This window comes from Podarcis gaigeae, assembly GCF_964106915.1.
Source record: "Podarcis gaigeae genome assembly, chromosome: 3".
NCBI lineage: Eukaryota > Metazoa > Chordata > Lepidosauria > Squamata > Lacertidae > Podarcis > Podarcis gaigeae.
Window position 1 is genome coordinate 103,363,280 of NC_139680.1, and position 21,379 is coordinate 103,384,658.

General features: G+C 40.7%; 1 protein-coding gene across 1 annotated transcript in view; it reads right to left on the reverse strand.

The window, feature by feature from the left end:
* TTBK1 (tau tubulin kinase 1) overlaps window positions 1–21,379 on the reverse strand; it is an 89,130-nt gene that overhangs the window by 46,852 nt on the left and 20,899 nt on the right. The window contains exons 2-5 of the mRNA XM_083733928.1: window positions 21,149–21,296; window positions 19,084–19,157; window positions 10,977–11,117; window positions 8,842–8,946 (exon numbers count right to left, since the gene is read on the reverse strand). Of these exons, the coding sequence (XP_083590054.1) occupies window positions 8,842–8,946; window positions 10,977–11,117; window positions 19,084–19,157; window positions 21,149–21,296 (468 nt within the window). The remainder of the gene's footprint in view (window positions 1–8,841; window positions 8,947–10,976; window positions 11,118–19,083; window positions 19,158–21,148; window positions 21,297–21,379) is intronic.

A 21,379-nucleotide genomic window follows, 5' to 3' on the forward strand; every position in this document is an offset into this window, starting at 1 on the left:
GTTTGTTTGGCCATCCCACCCCAGACCCTCAACTAAAAATAAAACATGAGGCAATAGCAACTATAAAACATGGTCAAACTATGGAGAAAAAAGCCTTGGTTTGTTTGATTATCTGTGGGATAATTCATAGTTAACTTGTGGTTTGTTAAACAAACCTTGGCTTATAGTTACATTTGAACCAGGTCATTGTCAGGATCCTGCTGGTTGCCTATAAGCACTGGTTCCCCAGTGCACTGACTCATATCCCAGCTGTTATAAACTCCATTGTAACTCCTCACCAAACTAGGAGGATAGGGGTTCTGAATAGCCTATTTGAAATGGTAACCTCCCCCTTCCCACCATTAAGCATTATCACAAGAAGTATTTTCCAGATAAATAAATTTCATAATTCAGGCTCAACTACTAAGCAAACTAAGCAAAAAAGGAAGTATTTTGCCCCCATTATGGTTGAGAACAAAGCAGCATGTGCTAAGGAAAGAACAATACAGATATTTTGTCATAACAGTTGAACCATCCCTTGCTGTTATGGTTAGGATTCCACCACTAAAAAAGCTTGGATTTCACGCTGTCTACTTCAGAATGAAGTAATCTTAATGGCTATAAACAGGAATTGTCATATTCTGTTCTCCCATAAGTAGTAAGTACAACTCAAGTACAACAATGGGGGAGGCTGCCCTTAAGTTCCAAGTAATGCCCATCCAGGACAGTCCTGAGCCACTGCAATCTCAGAAAGACCCAGCACTTCAGCCCTATTGAGGTGTTCTCATCCCATATGTAATTAGGAAAAATGGGGGTGACAGTTCTGCCACCACCCTCTCACCCCCTGTGAGCTGAAAGGAAGCAGGGAGGCTTTTCTGCCATTGTAGGTTCCTTGTGCAAGTTAGAACCCGTGTTTGTTCCAGGATTCTGAATATTTTCAGGGAGCCTACAAGAACAGAACAGGCTCCCTGCTGCATGTGTTTGGTGGTTAACTTATGGAGGGTGACAAAGATAGCAATGGTGTTGGTGGAGTTAGCACATGTGGCCTACACAGAGACATGCAATTCTCATTGTATGGGAGATCAGAACACCTGAATAGGACTTTTTTTGAACTCAGAATGCAGAAGACTCTTGGCCTGTACATCAAGAGTTGAGACATGTCCCAGTCCTGAAAAGCAAAAGAGTATATACCATCAAAAGCCAAAGCAAAAACAAAAGGAGAACTCAGAACTCTAATAATAATTAAAACAAGCAAGCACAAAATAAAGGGGGGTGGGGGGAAACCAAGAAGCATCATGATGGCTCACTCACAACTCATGGCTGAGATGGTTACAAGCAGCGGATGGGAAGCCAACGCATCAAACACAGTCTCAAAAAAGGAGCCCAAAAGAACTGTAAAACAAAGAGAAACCCAAAGAAAACCATGACAATAAAAATGCAAAATGGAGAGAAATAAAAACAGAAATGAATTTGAAATCAGGTCAACAATTTCACCATTATTATTATTATTATTATTATTATTATTATTATTAAATAATAATTATTATTGCCCTTCTCTTGCAGCATGTGCCTTGGCTTCACTGCTTAAATTATCTAAAGCTGGTCACTTTGCAGATACTTTATGCCTGGGTGGTACACAGGGGCTTAGACTTTGGAGCTTGATCTATGTGAGCTAGTACAGAACCTTCTGTCTTCAGGCAGAAAGAGCTGCAGTAAAAGCCACATAATCTCCCCGACTCACATGCTCATTGACACTTTCTCAGCCTGAATTTATTGGCATCATTTCTTATTTCTGCCCTGTTGATTTTTGCCATTGTGTCTTGACTGTTACTGCCTATGTCTCTGTCTGAATTGGGTATGGCTAAGTCTGTATTCTCAGGGACCACTCTATTCCACCCCCTTAACAGCCCCTATTTATCAAGAACAGCCCTTATTTCCTGCTACCTGTCCCTGTCAACTCACCATCCCAATCTGTATTTGGGGAAGACTGGAGGCGCCTTTTAAAACAGAATTAAGAGTGCAGTACTAGAGTTGCCATTCTTTAGAATTCAGCACCCACACAGCCACACACACCCCACAGTATCTAAAAGGCAAAGACAGCAGCAATAGCTCAAGGGAGGTCACAATGGAATCCTTACTGGCAGTGTGAGTTTTCCAGCTTTGCAACTTACAAGGCAGATGTATAGATGAGTGAATTACACAGTGGTTTAGCCATCAGAATTGTTCTTCCCTCCCCCATGCTTTAGGCAGGTGCCCATACCTATCTTATTTCTACATGTGCTCACAGGCACATTAACCCACTTGGCCTTTATTTTGTAAAAACCTGATCTGGGAAATTGGGGGTGGGGTGGGGACTTGGTGACATAAAGGATTCAGACAATCATACCATACTTAGTCAAGTATGCTGCAAATTCACAGAACTATTGTTCCCAGAGTTTAAACCTGGCTATTAAAAGCTAAGTTTGAACTGGTTACAGTGATGCCAGAGCCATTTCAAAAGCAGCCTCACCACTTTATAAATTTATGTTTCTTCATCCAGAAAGTTTGAAGAGGAAGCACAATTCTTATTTTCAAATAATGTGATCAGTGGATTCTCTCTCAATTGCAGAAATATAAAATGCCAATTTACCACTTCCCCTTTATCTCCTAAAAAAATCTCTCAAGATAGCAAATGTTGCTGACTATGCTTGAGTTGTATCTATTCTGTATTAAATGCAATTATCTCCACTGAGAGACTTAACATTCGTACCAATCTGTTTTAAACATAATTTCTTAGGACCAGTTAACTAACACATTTGCTTCAGAAGCCAGTGCAGGATGGGCTAAAGTAGAGGAACACATATAGAGTTCTGATATAGAGAGTAAGGACAGTTTTCTAAAATATACAGTAGGGTATGTGAAATAGGATGGTACCCTTGATGTGATAATTAGCAGTATTACAAGTACATAAAAGTGTCCCTATTTTCATCTGTGAAGCATCAACACTATGCTATTCCTCAGGGAACTGAAAATATATTTTCCCACAACTGACTTTCACACAAGTGGTCAAGTACCATAATAAAGTTGGTGACATTTTGGAGTTCGGTTTTCATCACTTCATGAGCTCAAGCGTAATGGGGTCATAACAAACAAAATCTGAGAGAAAGGTGTAAACACAGCGTGTAGCATCTACCTTAAACTCTTGAAACCTTTTGTTTCCATTTGTATCACAGTATGGGCAACTTCTCTGCCACATCTTTATTAGCCTTTGGTCAGGCTGCCGGCATCAGAAACAATGCACTGGCACTGGCCATTCTGGTTGCAGACAATGAGCATTTAAGCATGAAATCGCAATGTGTTGCCATTTATATTCCTGAGTTATTCATGCAATATTGTTAATAGTATGCAACAATGCACTGATGTCTAACCTAAGTCACTCAGCTATGCCCCAATCAGATGCAGCACTCACGAGGCTATTTTATTAAAAACAGTTCTGCTCCAATATATATTTCAAAATGTAGCAATAGTTGCACCAAGATTAGAAAATGCCTGTATCAGCAACTACATTTTTAAGTATTTGCACTGATGTGCCAATTTTAGATGGAACCTGGTCATGTAACAATTAAAAACATAATCTTCTTTAATTAGGGTTTTGGTTTCTGCTTCTTTCAACTTTCGCACCTGATCAGGCATTCTCTTTCCTAATATTCAGCCTCAGCTATACAGGTACACACGGACACAAAACTGCACTTACAAATACATACAATATCCCCAGTCAAGCATTGCAAACTACTGCAGTGCGGTCTGAATCACGAGGAGACAGAGCTCTAATCAATGGTCTAGGGCTGACTCAGCAGCAGCAGCAGCAGCATGCAAAACACAGCAGCACATTGCCAATTCATGCAAACAGGAGAAGCTTGCCATGACAAAAATGCTGCTTTCCCCTTGCCATTCCATGAAAGATAAAGCAGCAAAGATGTATTCAGCAGGGAGCTTCAAGGGGATGGGAGAGTTGTGCTAATAATAGAAGTGCAGGTCAGTTTTCAAATAGAGAACCAGAGTTTGCATTGTGAGAAAAGCATTATGAATTAAAGGCTACTGAATTGCTGGCAACAGTAAAACTAATTCCTATATTCAGGCATCTGGTTGACAACATGAATTCAGAATGAAAGCCTAGTCCTAGTATGGTAGAGCACATTGCTAAACATATGCATGATGACAAATATATAGAAGCATTTTCACATCACTACTTAACATGGAAACTTTGTTTGAATGGCTAACATCTGTAAAACAGATAAAGTAGGCAGATTTTGCTGAATTACAATTTCATGCTACCCTACGTATAAGCAGAATAACATTACAGCAAACCAATACATTACAACTATAAGAGGGCTGTTTCTTTTGAATTAATTCTTTGTGTTTATCTAGAATTGCAGCCCTGAACCCATTGCTACAGAACCAGAATCCTCATTGTCCATTTCCTTCAAAGGAAAAAAGTAGAATAGTTGGGAGGCGGTCCATTAAAGGCAACTGAAAGAACCATTATTACAGATAAATAAGCCTTTTTATTTACTCATGCTCTAATCTAGTTGAAGGGCAAGCCATAAAATATTGCAAAAATTGCCCTCCCTAAAGTTTCAGCTCTTCTGATTTATGCCTCAATCATGTAAAGGAAGCATGGCTTTACAGGCTACATGACTTGCATTTAAAACCTGTAACTTATTTAAGTATCCTCTATCTTAAGTAATTGGTTCTGGACAATGAACAATGTGACTATTACAGTGAGGGGGGAAAGTACAGTCACACCTCAGGTTGAAGTAGCTTCGGGTTAAGCATTTTCGGGTTGTGCTCCGCGGCGACCCGGAAGTAACAGAGTGTGTTACTTCCGGGTTTCGCCACTCGTGCATGTGCAGACGCTCAAAATGACGTCACGCGCATGTGTGGAAGCGGCAAATTGCAACCCCCGAGCGCGCAGATGCGGGTTGTGTTCGCTTCAGGATACGAATGGGGCTCTGGAACGGATCCCGTTCACATCCAGAGGTACTACTGTATTTGATCCCCTGCTAAATTTGCCCGTTTGCCCTCTGACAAAGAAATGACCAGTCCATAATTTTAATGGTAGGTTTATTGTAGCTGTGAGAGACAGAATAACAACAGGAAAACCCCCAGAAATCCAGAAGACAAACGTCTGAGATTGATGTGCATTATAATGAGTGAAATAAGTATTTGATCCCTTTGCAAAAGATGACTTAGTCATCTTTTTGATGGTAAAACCCTTGTTGGCAATTACAGATGTCAGACGTTTCTTGTAGGTGGCCACCAGGTTTACACACATCTCAGGAGGTATTTTGTCCCACTCCTCTTTGCAGATCCTCTCCAAGTCAGTAAGATTTTGAGGCTGATGTGTAGCTACTCGAACCTTCAGCTCCCTCCACAGATTTTCGATGGGATTAAGGTCTGGAGACTGGCTAGGCCACTCCAGGACCTTATGGACTGGTCATTTCTTCGTCACAGGGCAAATGGGCAAACCTAGCAGGGGATCAAATACTTTAACCACCCCTCAATGTAATCACTTAGAAGAAGAAACATTGTGGCATTTTGCTAACTGCAACCTTCATCAAATGTGCAACGTAGACTCCAATGGTGGCATGCAAGTGGGTTGAGGTACACTTGGCGGACAAACCATTAGCAAATTACATTACAAATATATAGCAATGCCTTGCACAGAAGCTGGACTTCCATTATACTTTCCTTTCAAACCCACAATCTACCTGTCCACTTTCCAGCAGGACAACTAAGAAGGCAAATCAGAGTTTGACCATCATTTGGATTAGTCAGGGTGGGACTCCCCCATTCAGCAGCCAACTATTCAAACTGATGCTGTAGAAGAAAGAGTACTAACTGAGTGTTCTGCTCTGCACTCTGGTATCTACCAAGTAGGGTAGCATGATGCTGGCCTCTGTGAGGTCTGCTGTGGACGAGGTCATGTGCTAGGCAGACTATCTTTAAACAGTACTGTTCAGAAAGAATGAGCTCCATTACAAAGCTTTGTGTCAGAGGAGCAGTGACTACTGGGAATCTGTTGATGCAACCTAGAATAGCAGTGACTTTTTTCTTTTTTGCTGCAGCAGCACACTGTTCCCTCATGCTAAGCTTGTGGTCTACTAAGACCCCAGATCCTTTTCACAAATAGTACCAGAAAGTCAGGTCCTGTCCCATCCCCCTGATTCATATATTTGTGCAGCTGGTTCTGCTTAAGGGTAGAACCTTACATTTGTCCCTACTGAAATTCATTTTGTTAGTTTGGACCCAGTTCTCTAATCAGTTACGGACATTTTCAATCCCAATTCCGTCTTCTGAGGCAATAGTTACCCTTCCTAGTTTGTTGCCATCTGCAAATGTGATGATCATCCCCTCAATTCCTTTTAAGTTTACTGCATCTTTTACCATTATCCATCTGTTGTATGTCCATAGTTACCATAGTATCCAAGTCAACTGGAGACTTTATAGACATTGAACAACAACAGGCCCAGGACAGAACCCTGCTTGTAACTTTATTCCAGGATGATGAGGAAGCATTAGTGAACATTCTTTGGGTTCAGTCAGTCAACCAGCTACTAATCCATCTAAAAATTACCTCATTCAACTCACATCTTACCAGCTTCCTTACAAGAATATCATGGGGGGACTTTGTCAGAAGCCTTACTGAAATCAAAATACACTATATCCATTCTCCTGATCCACCAAGCTTGTAGCTCTATCAAAAAAAGAAATGAAATTCATCTGGCAAGACACGTTTTTGAGAAACCTATGCTGGGTCTTAGTAATCACATCATCCATTTCTAAGTGGTCATAGACCAACTGTTGAAATATCTGTTCTAGGACTTTCCTGGTATTGATGTCAAGCTCACCAGTCAGTAATTACCTAGGTCTTCTTTTCCCCCCTTTTGAAGAAGGGGACAACATTTGCCTGCCTCTCATCTGCAGGGACCTTACCTATTCTCCAGGAATTCTCAAAGATTACAGACAAAGACTCACAAGCTCCTTTAGTACCCTTGGGTGCAGCTCATCAGGCCCTGGAGATTTGAATCCAATCTAAGTACCTAGGTGTACCCTAAACCACCATTTTTACAATCTTAGGCTGCAGCTCCCTCCTTGCATCACTTATTATGTTATCATCAGGTTGGGCACTGCTTCTCTTTTGGGTAAAGAGAGATAGAAAGCAAGTGTTGAGCAGTTCCACCTTCTCTCTGTCATCCAATAGCATTTCTCCATGAAGAAGGACTTGTTTGTCCTTCCTCCTGCTTCAAACACTGCCAAAGAAACATTTATTATTAATTTTAACCTCTTTTTTCAAGCCTGAACTCATTCTGAGCTTTGGCCTTGTATACTCTTCCTTCGTGATTTCCCTTTTAACCCATTTCTTACATGTGCCCTTCTTAAATCTCAGCTCATCTGTAAGCTCCTTATGCAGCCATCAGAAGTTGGGCAGCTTGCATAAATCTATAGCTGATAGCAGCTGAGTCACGAAATGAAGATGTCAGGTTTTTAAAAAGGACAAGGGCGGAGGAGAACAGGAATTAGACTGCTTGAGTCCTTAAGGCCTTATAGGATCTAGGAGGAGAGCACTGGGTGGGTGGGAGATTCATGCAATGCCGTTTTTAAAAAATAATGCTTTAACCCTGTATTGCATAGTGGGAGAAGGATGAGAAAGAAACAAGTTCTGTACAAGCAAGCCTCAAAATAGCTCTGTGAAGCTTCTTTTCCAGGCTGCCTAGAGCACAGAAGAGCAGCACTCCTGGTTAGGTGTTGGGGATGCGCTGCAACATTTGTTGCAGGCTGCACTTATTTGCCTTATTATAATCCACATTTCATACATGGCATCCTTTTATTAATACCTTAGTATTATGAACTATGATGCAATCAATGGATATCAGTCTCCATACTTTATTTTAATATTTATTCATTTTCCCACTGATCTGTGGGCAATGTTAATCTCTCTGAGGTAATCACAGAGCATGCAGATACAAGACAGCCTAGAGTTGGAAACAAAACATCTTAAACACCAGGAAAACTGTAGACCACATGGAGTGAGATAGGAGAGTTCTGCTTCTTACATGCTTCTGATAGACTTCAAATTATCTCTAGCAGAGGATCAGCTTATTGAGAAAAACATTACCCTACTCCCAACTCTGAACATGCAGAGCTTCTTCATGTTCACAAAAGGCCCCTGCAAGGAAGCACCTTGCAGGCAAGAAACATCATTATGTGTCTCAGAGCACGAATGATAGAGGATGCTGATTTGCCTCTACATACCTGCTGATAATGCTGAAACCATAAAGAAGGAAGGTGGAAAAGGCCACAGGATGAAAACAAATGTTTGTTTGTATGTATATTTGTTTTAAATGAGAACACCTCAAAATGATGGAGAAAATTAGTTCCAAAATAACACCCCCCAACTTTCCAACTTCCCACACCAGACATGTTTAAAAAATGGGAGCTTCAGGAAAAGTAAACTAATGAAACAATGTGAACTTTTTTAAAACAGCACTTCTCCTTCCTTTGGTTTTGAGCCAAGACACTGAGCAACAGGCACATGTATACCTTACAGCGAAGGGTGGGTAATAAAGGAAAATAATAATAATAATAATAATAATAATAATAATAATAATAATAATAATAATAATAATAATAGAAAAACCATGTTTTCAAAAGAAATAGTCTCTCTGTTACAACCGGGAGAACCTGATAGGTTCAGTTTCTATCCCATCAAGTGTACCTGCCCAACCAGCATTAACAGTATTGTGAGAATGAATTAACATAATCAGGATTTGTTTGAAATATTTATAATCCCCCATAGAAATGGAAAAAAGCATCACTTACAGGCCGGACTTCACCGTTGGTATTGGTATACTGTCGAGCCAGACCAAAATCTAACATATAGCATTTTCTGTAGGTTGAGGGGAGGCGTCCCATGGCAAAGTTGGACTAGAGAAAAACAGGATAGGAAGAGTTGGGGAAAATATGTATTTTTCACATGTAATAAGAGAGATCATACCAGTTATTAATATAATTATGCTTAAAGTTATCAGCCACGTGCTACAAGGATATCTGCAGCCCCAGCTACTAATCAACCCTGTTTTCTAGCTCAAGATTGCTTCAATAATTGCAGCTCATCCCAAATGCTGTAGCTTCCCCTGGCTTACATCCTCTGAAAACCAGTTTCATTTTCATCTTACCTTTAGACAGTGTTTGCAGTAATCCATATGCTCAGTACAAAAAAATACTTCTAATTGTTAAACACTTGCCTAGTAAAGTTTTTCCTTTTATCAAAACGAAGAAAAAATAACACAACATGACCTAAATTGCTTTGAAGATGAAGCCAAGATGGACCAAGATGGACCAAGGCCTCCCACTCAACCCACATGAATTGAAATTTACTTAGCACACTCAGTCGGAACTTCCCGGTCTGTGCAGCGCCATGATCATGTTGCTGCGGCAATTGTGTTGGCATGGCAATTGTGGTGGTGGGTGCTCCACAACTTTAGGTGGGTTTTCAGCAAGTTCCACCACCGATTGTTGCTGCCTTCTGGACCTCTCATGGAGGAGGTACATGAAGAAGGGCCCTCAGATGATTGCAGGACTCAGGTTGGTTCATATGGAGAAAGGAAGTCATTGAGGTATTGCACTCCTGAGCCATTTAAGGCTTTATAGGTCAAAACCAGCACCTTTCTTAGTATTATTATTATTACTACTACTATTACTATTGTCCTGTATTCAATTTGTATACTGCCCTTCATACAAAGCACCCAGGGCGGTTCACAAAAGAAAAATATAAAATGAGAAAACAAAATACAGAATAAAACAAAAACATAAACAAACCAATGACACCACACACACACCCCCAACATGTTTAAAAAGCCACAGGTTGTTAATCAGCCAAATAGCTGGTTGAAGAGAAATATTTTTGCCTGGCGTCTAAAGATATGTAATCAAGGTACCAGGCAAACCTGCCTGGGGAAAGCATTCCACAAATGGGAAGCTACCATAGAAAAGGCCCGTTATTGTGTTGCTACCCTCCAGACCTCTCCTGGAGGAGGTACATAAATAAGGGCCTCAGAGGATGATCACAGGGTACAGGTTGGTTCATATGGGGAGAGACTGTCCTTGGGATATCATGGTCCTGAGCCATTTAGGGCTTTATAGGTCAAAACTACTCGGCAGCCAGTTTTGGGCCACGTTCGGTATAATATGCTCAAACCATCTTGCCATGGTGAGCAAGCTGGCTGCCAAATTCTGCACCAGCTGAAGTTTCCAGACCACCTTCAATTTCTTTTTAAAATAGGTGGGATACAAGTTTTAAATATAAATTTAAATAAATGCCAACTGCTTTGAGACAGGGTAATGTATCGCTAGCACTGGATCAACGTGTTCTCAGTGTAGAACTGACACTTGGGTTTTATCTCTGCTATCTGGAAAACCCTCTGGCATACTGATACATTAAACCCACATCAGTTTACCCCCAGTTTAAAAGAATCCTAAGAACCATAGTTTGGGGAGGGAATTCTCTGTAAGAGAGTCCTGGACAGCCTCATACAATTACTGTTCCTGGTATTCTTTGGGAAGAAATAATTCTTAAACCAATTAATGAAATCTGTAATGAAACTCCTAACCTTCTCACGTTGCCCCTTTCTGTACACTATTTGCAAAGTGCAAATTATCAAAGTCTATTAAGCTGGCCATGCATGTGACTGAGGCATGGACCTTGCTATTCACAAGTTATACGCACTGGATGGCTGCCACCCTGCCCAAATCAAGCTTCATATAGTAAAAGGAAGGAATCAAACACCCCTGAGGAACAGCACTGTAACAACTGGATGGCTGCCATTTTTTCCCTCAATTACAGGGATAACTATCCTCTCACTTAATAGTAAAGTTCTTGGATAAAATAACAGCATCAACAACAGGAAATGCAAACTCTGTAAGTAGGGAAAACAAGGTCATTGCAAACTACTCACAGGCTTGATGTCTCGGTGCAAAAATCCCACTGAATGAATGGCTTCTATAGATTCTAGAATCTGTTTGCCTAATCGGAGGGTTGTGCTCAGTGTAAAAGTTCCCCGCGGCTGGCTTCTTCTGAGGTCTGCAAGATTCCGGCCCTGAAAGAGGTGTATACTGGTTTTATAGCACTAATTTTCCAGCATCAGTTACAACACAGTAGCTAAATACAATCCACGGGGAAATGGGGGGGGGGGGGAATAGCCTCTTTGTTCAGGCTTGGCATTTTTTAGTAGCCCAGATTATTGTGCATTCAGTCTGGAAAAGTGGAGGGCACAACTAGGCATGTTGTGATCAGATTTCCTGTTGTTTTTTCTCTCTAGCAAAGCTCAATGGAAACTTGGTGTGGGGAGGAATCGGATCAGGATGGTGGAATTGGGTGAACACTCCCTCTCCTTCTGCACTACCCCCACTGTTTTCTTGATTGAAATCACACTAAAAAATCTGCGGTTTGCTCATGGGAGTGAGAATATATAGATGCCTTTTTAAAAAATCCAAGAGGTCACTAGCTCTCTCACATCAAACATCTGTCTAAGTTCGGCTTTAGGAAAGTTCCCCAAAATGCTTTGCCAAGGGCACATGAAAACCAAGGCTAGCAAATAAAGTGAGCTTGAAAATGGAATTAGACTAATTAGTGGAGGATAAGGTCATCAATGGCTACTAGTCAGGGTGGCTATATATAACGCTGAATATCACAGGCAGAATTCCTCCAAATACCACTTGCCAGGGAACATGAACTAGAGAGTGATACTGCACTCATGCCTTGTTTGTGGGCTTCCCAAGAGCTTCTCACTGGCCATTGTGCAAACAGAATGCTGGACTAGATGGGATTCAGCAGGGCTCTTCTTTCTTTTAAATACCGTATTTTTTGCTCTATAAGACTCACTTTTTCCCTCCTAAAAAGTAAGGGGAAATGTGTGTGTGTGTCTTATGGAGCGAATGCAGGCTGCGCAGCTATCCCAGAAGCCAGAACAGCAAGAGGGATTGCTGCTTTCACTGCGCAGCGATCCCTCTTGCTGTTCTGGCTTCTGAGATTCAGAATATTTTTTTTCTTGTTTCCCCCCTCCAAAAACTAGATGCGTCTTGTGGTCTGGTGCGTCTTATAGAGCGAAAAATACGGTATTTTTATTTGATTTTACTTTAGCTAATAGTAACAAATGAAACTGAGTGAGCAGCACTATTTCCAGATAATCAGCAGCCCAAAAAGAAAAGCTTTGATACATCAAACTGAGCAACAGTCCTACCACCGCACAATGAAGTCCAACCCAAAACATCTCTCCAGAGGAGCCCATGTGTTGGTTGATTGAGTCAATCAATCAATCATGTTCTTTATGTGGAGCATAAGTAATAAACCAATGCCAGCTTCAACAAAAACTATCTTTGCCTGTCATTAGATTTCACTGTGCTTCGACCTATTTTGATAGGTTTTCCATTACGGCAAGCAACTGTATTTGTTGGTACTACTTCGCCTGTTCTTCCCCACTTTTTAGCAATTGTTAATGTGGCTAGAAGAAACAAGATGACCAAGAGTCCCTTATACAAAACATATTGCCTTGTTCCTTTCAAAGAGGGGTAGGAGAGAGTGTATTGGATTGGGTTGATGTATTTGACCAGTTAATAATCCCATTTCATGCAAAACTAGTTCCCAACCCCTTTTTAATTGCAGCACAAGTCCCCCACATATGAAAGCCATTGCCTGTCACCCTACATTCTGACCAACACATGGGCTGCAGGAGTTCAAGATCCTGTTCAGGGTGTGGGGAATCAGGTACCAGGTATCTGGTGGAATGGAACTCCACAACCCAGCATTCAAAGTCTCTTGATTTTACTCTACCCTAACTCTCTTTTTTTTCCCAAATAATTTTTATTCCATTTTCCATCCATAACAAAGAAAATAAAACAATAAAGAACATACAACACGTATAATTTCAGACTCTTAATTTCATGTTCCTTACTCTCCCGACTTCCTCATACCTCCCCTTTCTGCATTCTCATGTCGAATTAGTTAGTTAACAAATCCCTCCCTTATTTTCAAATTAATTGTAAAAACATTCAATTTCTTCCACTTAACCATTATCGCTATTAACCCCTATTTTTTCTCATTCAACATCAATCTAGCATTCACTAATTTTTGAATATTTCTTTAAATAGTCTTTAAATTTTTTCCAATCTTCTTCCGCCGTTGCTCTTCCCTGGTCTCGGATTCTGCTCGTCATCTCTGCCAAGCCCATGTAGTCCATCACTTTCATCTGCCACTCTTCCACGGTGGGTAAATCTTGTGTCTTCCAGTACTTTGCTATAAGAATTCTTGCTGCTGTTGTAGCATACATAAAAAAGGTTCTATCCTTCTTTACAACCAATTGGCCGACTATGCCCAGGAGAAAGGCCTCTGGTTTCTTAGAGAAAGTGTACCTAAGTACCTTTTTCAGTTCATTATAGATCAGTTCCCAGAAAGCCTTAATCCTTGGGCACGTCCACCAAAGGTGAAAGAATGTTCCTTCCCTTTCTTTACACTTCCAACATTTATTCTCGGGCGAATGATAGATTTTCGCAAGCTTGACTGGGGTCATGTACCACCTATAAATCATTTTCATAATATTTTCTCTCAAGGCACTACATGCCGTAAATTTAATCCCGGGTAGGGTAGGGGGGATTAAATCTACCCTAACTCTCTTTGCCCCCACTTCTTCTATCTCCTTTCTGAATACTGTCACTTCTGGAATTATGGGCAACTTTCCCCCCTTCCATTCATCTTTAATCAGTACCATATTTGGGCTGTCAGTTACCCTTTCCTTAGTAATGGAGATTCTAACAAGCACTTATTTGACTCATATCTTCGCATGATGGGTCTCTCCCCATCACTGTCTTTCATGTTCAAATATGGACAGAATCTAACCATTGAAAATGATTCTGTTTACCAGCAGGAAAGTTTTCCATCCAGAAATCTCCTTACTTAGCTATTACTTTTCATCTACATGCACCGCCTAGTCACTAACTGATCACATGTTTCAAGCTGGAATCTTAAATTGGGGAAAAACGCAACACACTTTTTTCCAGAAGTCATAACATTAAACAAATAAGGCAATTCATAATGAATCTTCCAGACACACAGAATCTGGCAACAGTGATTTCTCCTCACTTGAACTCTCCATAAAATTGGCTGGATGCACTCGACAATCTAAACTAATCCCAGAAAGAGAATCATCTTTCCGAGTTGATACTTCTCATACTTGGAACAGACTCAGTTGTAAAAGCTCTTCTTAAAATTTCAATACCTAGCACAAAAAGTCTCTCTGTAAAGAGATACTCTGCATCCATATTCATGCTTAAAATTACTGATACTCATTCCTCACAAAGCCTCAGCAGGCGGAAAAACTGTTGAGAATCTTTCTGCAAACATACATACAACCTGGGGAAAGAGAAACAGTATTTCCCATATGAGGAAAAGTTACAATTGCCGGGGTGTGTGTGGCTTTTTAGTTTAGAAGAAAAGATAAGAAAGGTATGACAGAGGTGTATAAAATTATGGATGGTGCAGATAAAGTTAACAGGTCTTTCTCCATATTCCTTCATACTAGAACCCGGGGTCATCTTATAAAGCTGAAGAACAGAAAAAAATAAGTACCGCTTCAATGGGGCAGAGTTACATTATGCAATTCAGTGGGAATGTCCTCCAACTTAAACAGGTTTATAAGGGGATTAGACAAATCCATGGAGGATAAAGTTCTGAATGACTACTAGTCATGCTGGCAGTCTACTTCTGCCAGAATCAAGGGTACAATGCCTCTGAATCTCAGTCACAAGGGAGCATCAGTGCTGTTGTGCTGTTGAGCTCTTGTCCTGCTAGTGGATTTCCCATTGTACTTAATTGTCCGCCTGAGATGTTGTGAGCTACTTTGGGCACAATTTTGTGGAAAGGTGGCATACAAATAAACAGATGATGGTGATGATGAAATAAGCTACTAGCTCAGATAGGCCATTGGTCTGATCCAGTTGGGTTCTTCATATATTCTTCTTTGCTCTCTATGAATTAATTTAATTTTTTGTCTTAAAGACTTATCTTTTTAAATTAAATAGTGTCACCACTAGCTTGAACACCTCTGCACTAGTTCACACACATAGGTACTTTACTAAATCACTTGACCACTGAAAACTTCATGAATCCATGAACTGTATCTATTGAAGAGCACTTGAGTTTGAAAGGATATGAAACTTTGGTCTGGCTGCAGAAGAAGACTGAAGATTATCTGACCGTATATCTTGGTATCTGAATGGTAAGGCCCATTCCATCTGGCTCACAAGGATCCAGCAGCAGCTGCTGAAGAAGACGACGGTTGGAGATCCATGTCCTTTATGACCTGATTCCCTTTGTGGCCTGACCCATTACCCCTTGCCTGCAAGGGTTTCAGTCTTATTTAAGGGTTGCTGCTGTTGCCTTGACTGTTACAAAGGCAATTCAATTTTTTCCATAGCTGAAATAAGTAGGGATATACTCTCCAAGTTCCCAAAAGACAAGCGTGTGAAATTAGAATATCAAAATGCTATTTTCACATCATCCTGGAAATGGGCTAGCTACCTATTAATGTAAACCTGTAATGGAACAGAGTTACATTTACAGAAAGAATGAATCATACCATCTCCTTAATAACTCCTTTCCTGCTCTACTTGAGTAACTCTTATGATTCTTGTAATCATAAACCAACATTCCTCTCATTCTTTTTCCGTTTACTAGCCTTGTGAAGCTTGTAATTTTTGTATATATCTCCATCTGACTGCATTGTTCAGCAAGGCCTGTTAGGGGTAACTTGAAAAGGCTTGGAGCATTATTTACCATGCTGCAGGATTTGTGGAGACATGTATCGTCATACTGAATAGGGGAAAACAAATTCACTCTTAAAAAAACCCCACACACATGCTCAGGAATTTCTCACACTGAAAATCAATAGGATGGTTTTATCAGTGCTGCTATTATTATTATTATTATTATTATTATTATGAATATCTCCAAACTGGGTGAATGGGAACTAAAGGGCCCCTTTAAACATCCCTTTTATTATGCATTTATGATGATTTGTGCTCATGAAGGCAGCGATCATACATGATCCCTTTTTCCATACTATCTGCACCAGGAAATGTTTTGAGAGAGTCATACTGCTCCATTTCCATTCAGTTTATATCTTGCAATTCCTGCTAAAATCCTGTAACTTTTCATACCGCAAATGTTCTGGGGTTCTTAGTCCTGCTGTTGTTATGCTATAGCCCCACAACACAACAATAATATGGTAGTACTGGGGAAGCATCACAGAACAACTAATCAAGCAGAGTAAATCCACCACCTGAATCTTCATTGGATGATTCCAATATGAAGATTCAGGACAGACAAAGTTAAGTACTTCTTCACACAGTGGCTTAGTGAAACTATGGAAATTGGTCGCACAATTTGTAATGGTGGCCAACAACTTGGAAGGCTTTGAATGATTAGAAACATTTGTGAAGAATAAGGCTATCAGCTACTAGCTGCAATATCTATGTTCTGTTAGTTATGTCTATTTGATTGGTCGTGCAAGAAGCAAACAACAGTAAGCTTAAGTTCTTGTGAAGCTGAACTGAATGCACTGTCTTATTCACTTGTGGATTTTGAATGGTTGTTACAATTGTGTAAAGACATGAGAATTCCTGTAAAGTGTCCAATTCAGGTTTATCAGGACAACAAAGCATGTTTGGCTTTGCTGACTTCTGAAGGTTGTAAGTGAAGCATGAAGCACTTGCAATTGAAGCTGCAACACGCTAGGGAATGTGTTCAGAAAGGACTCGTAACGGTGTCCTACATGCCAGGTAATGAAATCCCTGCTGATTTATTGTCTAAGGTTGTTCCGAAGGATCAACACTGTACCTATGTACAGAAACTGGGTTTGTACTGAGATTGTACTGACACACTGCCCAGTGGTGTTCACAGAAAGGGGAAGGATGTTAGTTTTTGTTTTGCCACTGTGCAGCTGCTTAGAGTCACAGGACTCTGTTTACATTCCAGAGCCATTCCAGGCTGCTAGAAGTCTCATGGGAGACAGGAGACGGATGTGACGTTAGTGGTTTCCTGTTCCTTTGTTTCTTTGTTTCAGTTGCTCTCTGTCTTTCACAGAGAGAGGATGTATATTTCTTTGCTGTCTGTGTAGTAAGAAATAAAGCAAAGCGATGTAGCCATAAATCTCATCACTTCCCTGTGCTGGAAACTCTGCTGAACGGGAATGTGCCCGAGGCCTCATCAAAGGCTCAGGTCATTAATTATCGTCGGAGGCGATTCCAAAGGACTCAGCCGGAGGAAAATGAGCTTTATCAGCTTGGCCAAGTGGAGATCCCAACATGTTTTACATTCACTGCTGGAATCACAAGTGCTGGGAATCAATAGTGTGCAGAGCACTGTGGCACTCAGGTCCAGTTTGCAGGCTTCCTACAGGCATCTGGTTGGCCACTGTGAGAACAGGATGCTGGGCTAGATGGACCTTTGGCCTGATCCAGCAGTGCTCTTCTTATGCTCTTAAAGCATCAGCTCCCATTAGGAACAGCCCTGGCCCAGACCAACCAGACCATAAGTTAGCCAACTGAGGCAACCATCTCAGACAAAAGAATCTGCGTGTCCTTTAAAAATCAGGATGTTTTCAGTAATTCTTCACTCTCCCATTCTCTCCCACTCCTTAGCCAGGGGTAAAATGCCATTTGGATTTCCTGCCTCGGGCGCCAATGTATCTCAGGCCAGCTGTGGTCATGATGTTGTGAGATCCCTGTGTTCAGTCGAGATCCCTGTGTTCAGTTCTGGCTGATACTTCAGCTCAGAAGGGATTTGGAGGAGAGCAACAATCACGCTAAAACGTGTAGAAATAGAGCCATATGATAATAGAAGTGAAAAAGGAATGAAGATGTCACCACTCAGATCTAAAAATAAAGTCTTTTTTACTCAGGAGTTCTTATTACAAAAACCCAGTAGAGCTTTTCATCATATTAAGAGATGGCCTCAGGCTTCATCCCATCTTTCTCAAAACACCTTCCTCACATCACAGAAAATTTAAAACCAGTCTCTGAAACATGCTATTAACTTGCTAAAGCACTGTAATCAAAAGAAGATTAAGGGAGCAGAATCAAAATTCCTAAATGAGCCAGCATTCGTACATCGTCAGCTTTCATACACCACTAAAACTCTCATTTTCAAAACAAAAAAAATTCCTTCCAGTAGCACCTTAAAGACCAACTAAGTCAGTTCTTGGTATGAGCTTTCGTGTGCATGCACACTTCTTCAGACACTTCTTCTCATTTTCAAGTCACAACCACAAAACATCTTTAGAAGTGCAACATAAAACCTTTGCTCTGTCACAAAGGTTTTATGGTATGTTGCATTATTTATTTATTTAGGTGGGGTGAGAGGGGGAAGAGTGCCGTCCCTAATTCAAAAAACAAACGGATCCAAATAATGGTAGAAAGCTATTATTTGTGGTTGCTCCTGAACCCATAACCCACCTGGCACATATAAAAGACCAGGAAAGGGACCCGACTCTCCCTTTTGCACCAAACTGTGATTCATTTTCATCACTACAAAGGCCCTCCCAAAGTGAGTGCAAGTGTGCACTTCCCCCAAATTTTAGAGAATTTTGAGGATGGGGTGGGGTTTACTTACAATCAAGTATAAGAGATAGAGTCCTGCGACTTCAACTATCTGCAGATATCAGTGAATTTTTTATTTTAAAAAATCCCTTCTCTCCCTCATGTCCTCTGGGGAGACACTTGGAAGCGGTATGAGAGACTGAACACTTCTCAGTGTCTCCAAGACTGGGACAAAGTGAAATGCTGACTCCTCCCCCAAGTATGTCAGAGTAGGGGGATATTTCTCTCTCTTATCCAGCACAAAACAACCACCCCCTCTGAATTCCCTGGAATGTGCTCTAGAAAAGGGAGGGATTTCTCACTTTGTGCTTTTCCTAATGACCACATTTGTGCACAAAACACCTAGTCAACAGTGTGGTGACCGACTAACTACATCTGTGGAACACTGGGGAAACAGAATACCAAAGAACTCACCTGAAGCTGCATGACAACATAGTTGAACTTTTCATTCCTTCCGCAGCCAATAAATCTGCAAACGTGATCTTTCCCTGCAAAGAGTGAAGACAGTAAATTAGTACCAGTGTATTTACATGACTAAAAACAAGGAGTACAAGATACTTCCATAAGCAAGTCATACTTGCATAAAATTTTGCTCATGCCCTCTTTACAGTCGACTGTACATTCCAAGTCCAGTAAAGCTAAGACTGTACAGTGGTACCTCAGGTTACATACACTTCAGATTACATACACTTCAGGTTACAGACTCCGCTAACCCAGAAATATTACCTCGGGTTCAGAACTTTGCTTCAGGATGAGAACAGAAATCGTGCTCCGGCGGTGCGGCGGCAGCGGGAGGCCCCATTAGCTAAAGTGGTGCTTCAGGTTAAGAACAGTTTCAGGTTAAGAACGGACCTCCGGAACGAATTAAGTACTTAACCCGAGGTACCACTGTACTACTATGTAGACTTAGTTGGCAATAAGTCCCCATAAACATAGTGGAACATACTTCTGAGAAGTATGGGCTGCATGTAGAAATGTTGTGTATTGCTTATCTAATTTAATGCAAACATTCAAGAATCACATTTCCTCCACTTGTTAAAAGTAACTGCTATAAAATGCACTGTAAAAAAGAAACAGTTGTGATCTTCTCTGTGATGGTCATGGGGGGGTGCCCCAATAATAACATTAAAAAATAACAATATAGGAGTAAACCCCTTTAAAATGAATTATAACTAAGAACTCATTTTTAACTTGGACTTTTAAACTTGCTTTATATGTTTGAAAAAATTATTTCAAACACGTAGCTGCATCACCAAATAATTTACATCCCAACATGTTGAAGGGGTAAATGAGGAACTATACCAGATCAGCCACTGAAACTAGCTAGCTGTAAGGTCAGAGCAGAGAAAAAAAATATCTGAAGTTCCCCTACTATGCACATCACCTGACTAACTCACAAAATTCGTTAGCACACCCCGTAATGATAGCCAGTGTGTTTGATAGCTTTTAAAAAAGATTTAGCCAATCCATTGTCTATGAATGGCTATTGCCATCACCACAAAATTGAACATCCATATTTGGAAGTTTACTCTTGCATGGGTGTTTATCTCAGAGAACTAGATGCTAAGGACACACACAGGGAATGGCTATCTTCATTATGCCCTGCTTGCAAGCTTCTTTTCTGTTTGCTCTTAGAAGCAAAATGTTGGATCATTGTCTAACCCAGCAGAGCAATCTGTATATCTATGAGACTTGAAACACTCTTTGTACGAGGACTGCAGCAAGAGGAAATATTTAAAAAGAAATCCCAATCCACACAGTAAAAGAAATTTGAGCTGCTCAGAAAGTTCAGTTCTCCTCTCAGATCATTAGAGCTGTCCTTGGTGCTATCAGCTACTCCCTCTACTTATGTGAATATTCCTAGCACAATAACACTGGTTATATTTTACATAGTGCCAAAGTTCACTGCCCAAGTCCTTAGGACTGTCAGAGTAGCCTTTAATTCTTGCGCTACGGCCACTTTGCACTAATTCTATAGCATGTAAGGTACACTTAGGACTCTGAAATGGAAACATCATGTTCTGGTTGACACCAAGTCTGCTGCTGCAACCTAAGAAGGCAGATTAAACAGGAAGTATGTACAATTCTTTTGGAGGGTGAGGAAGGAGATATTTACACTTAAACTGGTTTAAATGGTCAATCCCTCTCCCCAGGAAACCCAGGGGAATGTAGTTCTAAGGCTGAAGCTAGGAATCTTGAAACAGAGGATTCTTAGTATTCTCACCAAACTACAACTTACAGAATTCTTATTTGGGACAGTGGGGAGTCATGACAGCTAAAGTGGCGTTAATCTGGTGAAAGGTTAAAATGACTTTAAAGAGAAACACAAAGTGCTATCCACTAATATTATGTGTTTAGGGGTTCTAGGGTGGTGGTGGTTGTTTTGCCAGTAAGCACAACAAAAGAATGGAGAAGATGGACAAGATATGAAAACACAAGCTCTAAAAACTTACATTTCCAGAACAACTTTACTTCTTACCTTGTAGCTTTTTTAGGACAGCCACCTCCATCTTGAGAACTTGCTTTGGCTGCTGCGCTGACTCCACCTTCAGGGCCACATTCTCACGGGTCAAAAGATCCATTGCCTCATAAATCTCTCCAAAGCCACCACCACCAATCTTCTTCAGCTAAATGGGAGAAGAAACATTACCATGCTTGGCAGAGCGGGTTTTCCCCTGACTGAGAAGAATAAAATTTGATTTGGTCATAA